The sequence below is a fragment of the Salvia splendens genome, unplaced genomic scaffold (assembly GCF_004379255.2).
Source record: "Salvia splendens isolate huo1 unplaced genomic scaffold, SspV2 ctg859, whole genome shotgun sequence".
NCBI lineage: Eukaryota > Viridiplantae > Streptophyta > Magnoliopsida > Lamiales > Lamiaceae > Salvia > Salvia splendens.
This window is the reverse complement of record NW_024599541.1, coordinates 13,235-16,121: the sequence shown is the minus strand read 5'-3', so window position 1 is coordinate 16,121 and position 2,887 is coordinate 13,235. Positions and strand designations below refer to the sequence as shown.

Below are 2,887 nucleotides of genomic sequence, written 5' to 3'. Positions count from 1 at the left end.
CAAAAAAGAAAGAAGGCTCGGCCCAGTAATCAGAAAATAAACTATAATGTTAGTTCCAAATCCCCAAGATCAGAGGAAAGTGATGGATCCAATTCAGGATGGAGGGATCATCCTAATTTTAGCTATAGGCCAAGCAGCAGATCACTGTAGATGGAATTTCAACTGTCAGCAAGAAAAAGTGCAGTTACAGAATAGATTATATTCTCTCAAATGGAATAAACGCCCTCGCTGCTGCCACAATGTCATCCCAAATTCTGCTGAGTGATGCTGAAAGGTCGATAACTCAATAATTATGTCAAAGGTTGGTAATATCAAAACTTCATCCTCCTTAAACTATGAAGGTTGCTCCTATTTAGGTTTTCTTGGCATTGTGGGCAATTCATTTGTACTCTTAAGTCTGATAGAAGTCTTATGCAATTCAAGTTTACTCAGCTCAGGTAGAAGTCTTACCAATGCTTATTAAGGGAATCCAGCCTACAAAGGTCAATCATTTCAACAACTTTGCTACAGCTATAACATCTTCGAATAGCCATCTCTTAAGGAGAAACAACACTCAAACCTACATATTACCATCCTAATCATCCTTCTTAGTTCTACACAAAACCACAAATGCTATTCATACTTATTTTTGTTTTCTCCAAATACGTGCAGATACTCAGTCTTGTTGCATCAGTCACTGGATAAAACCATATAAAATCACCCTAAGACCCTAGTTTCTCTTGTATAACATAGTGAGTGGTCATTCACTCATTGAGAACTCACTCTAACAGGGTGGAAGCAAGGGGTTCTCAAGCTCAAAACTCATAAGTACCACTTTTCTATTTGAATCCATAATCTTTGCTTCCTGGTTCTAAGTAAGGGTGAGGATCACTAGTCCACAGATTTTGGGGAACTATTTACGTTGTCGAAAGATAGCCATTGAAAAACAGAAATTCACTTAACACTTTATTGTTACATGAATTTGATTTAGTATGCAGCCTGCCACCACTCTGAAAAATCATAGAGGGCAATAGCAAAAGTAATGCTTCCCCTCTCACATAGAATGAAACTGAGCTAAAATTATTGCCAAGAAGTAAAAAGCATGAAAAATGTTGTTGCCTAATATGTACTACTAAAGTCAAAACGATAGGCACGTCTACCGTCTCCGCATTGTACTAATGAAAACTCATCCATTCGTGTTCCTTTTCAGAAATCATTGTTGCTAAGAGAAAGAGAACACTTATTTAACTCAAAATAGATAGCACAGAGAGTGCCACACAAATGGCATCTTCAATGTTAATTATGAGTAAAACAATTACAAGCTAATCAATTAAGAAACAAAAATAATGGGAATTCTATATATTGCACCAAAGTGCCATATCAACAACAAAACTCAGGAATCAAAAGCATTTGAACAAGAATAGGTACACATCAAATAAACAATATAATGCACCCTTTAATCTGGCGCTTTACCTTCCGTCAAAAGCAAATACTTTTATCTATACGTATAGTTCTAGTAACAATTAATAATCTGCACAAAACCACACATTCTCACAATGAACAACAAATGCAAGTTAAGAACAGGAAAATTCTGACAGAGTAACATCACTTGGAAACTAAAAGCATCTCGGGTTTCTTAGCCTTACTGGGAGTGTTAACATTCGAACCAGTACCATTGGCAGCTGCTGCAGCAGCCGCATTGGCAGCTTCACGCGTCCCCTTATCAAGCTGGATCAAACTCCTTGTAGCTAGAATTGCTCGCGGGGCCAGATCATGCGAAGCCCTAGCATATAGGCGCCGCACAGCCACAGACGCTGCATCCTTCACCTCATCAGCATTCAAGGGCCCCAGCAAACAATGCCCCAAAATTCTCAAAACTGGCTGTAACAATTCCCATGGCAGCGGAATTCTAAAGTCCTCTTCATCGATTTCTGCTGAATTACCGTTTTCGATTTCTAAATTCTTAACTCTCTCCACCACCACATGATCAATCTCGTCTGGTTCAACCCTAATATCATCCCCAAATCCGTTCTCACGGCGCTCATCATTCTTCTCCACAAAATTCTCAGGTTTTCCGTCGAACTCTGAAGTGCAGGGGCAATCCAAGCCCGCCCAAACAGCGGCAAAATTGCATAAGTCAAGCTTTGACCAACTCGGCATCTGCGAGATCTGCTTGTAGTAGCAATCCAGCGCGACGCCAACAATGCAAGCGCGCTTGGTGGACTTAACCACCATCTGCGGCTCCAGCGGCGGCGAGATAACTCCAATCGAAGGCGTGCTAGGGTTCGAATTAGGGCTGGACGAGTTAGGGTTGTTGCGCGGAGTGATGAATCCGCGAATTATTGATGATGATGAATGCAGGAAAATACAGATCACGACACAAAGAATTTACGTGGTTCGATTTACTGAAGTAAATCTACGTCCACGGGAAGAAAAGAGGGCAGAGTTGTATTGCTTGATCTGTTTTCTACAGCTTACAAATACAAACTTGCTATATGGTGTTTTATCTCTAGAGAGCTTAACCCCTTTCTATCAGATCTAAGTTCTATTTATACATTGAACTAAGATCGTGGCTTACATCATCACTCTAGGTCGTGGAGGTCGTGTAGGTCATGGCCTAAGATCGTGGCCTGAGTTGACGCCACGTGGTAGTGGGTGTGTTGGAAGTTGTGGAAATCCTGCATGGGTCCACTAACTCCTTGTTCGGTCGAAAACTGAGACCGAACTGCTTTGGTTGCCGATCTGAGAGTAGAGCTTGATGCCGACCTGAGAGCAGAGCTTGGTTGGCTTTTACCGAGCTGTAGGCTGAGGCCGAACTCTTTGGTAATGCCGAACTCGCAGAGCTTGATTGGTCGGCTTTTACCGAGCTGTAGGCTGAGGCCGAACTCTTTGGTAATGCCGAACTCAT

General features: G+C 41.7%; 1 protein-coding gene across 1 annotated transcript; it reads right to left on the bottom strand.

Moving 5' to 3' along the window:
• Positions 1-1,584: 1,584 nt before the first annotated feature.
• On the bottom strand, positions 1,585-2,214 carry LOC121791629. Its single transcript, XM_042189499.1, has one exon. It carries the CDS (start codon positions 2,212-2,214, stop codon positions 1,585-1,587), a length of 630 nt encoding a protein of 209 aa, XP_042045433.1.
• Between the last annotated feature and the right edge of the window lie 673 nt (positions 2,215-2,887).

Coding starts and splice junctions, on each gene's coding strand:
- LOC121791629 (XM_042189499.1), bottom strand. CDS start 2,214: ATGGTGGTTAAGTCCACCAAGCGCGCTTGCATTGTTGGCGTCGCGCTG.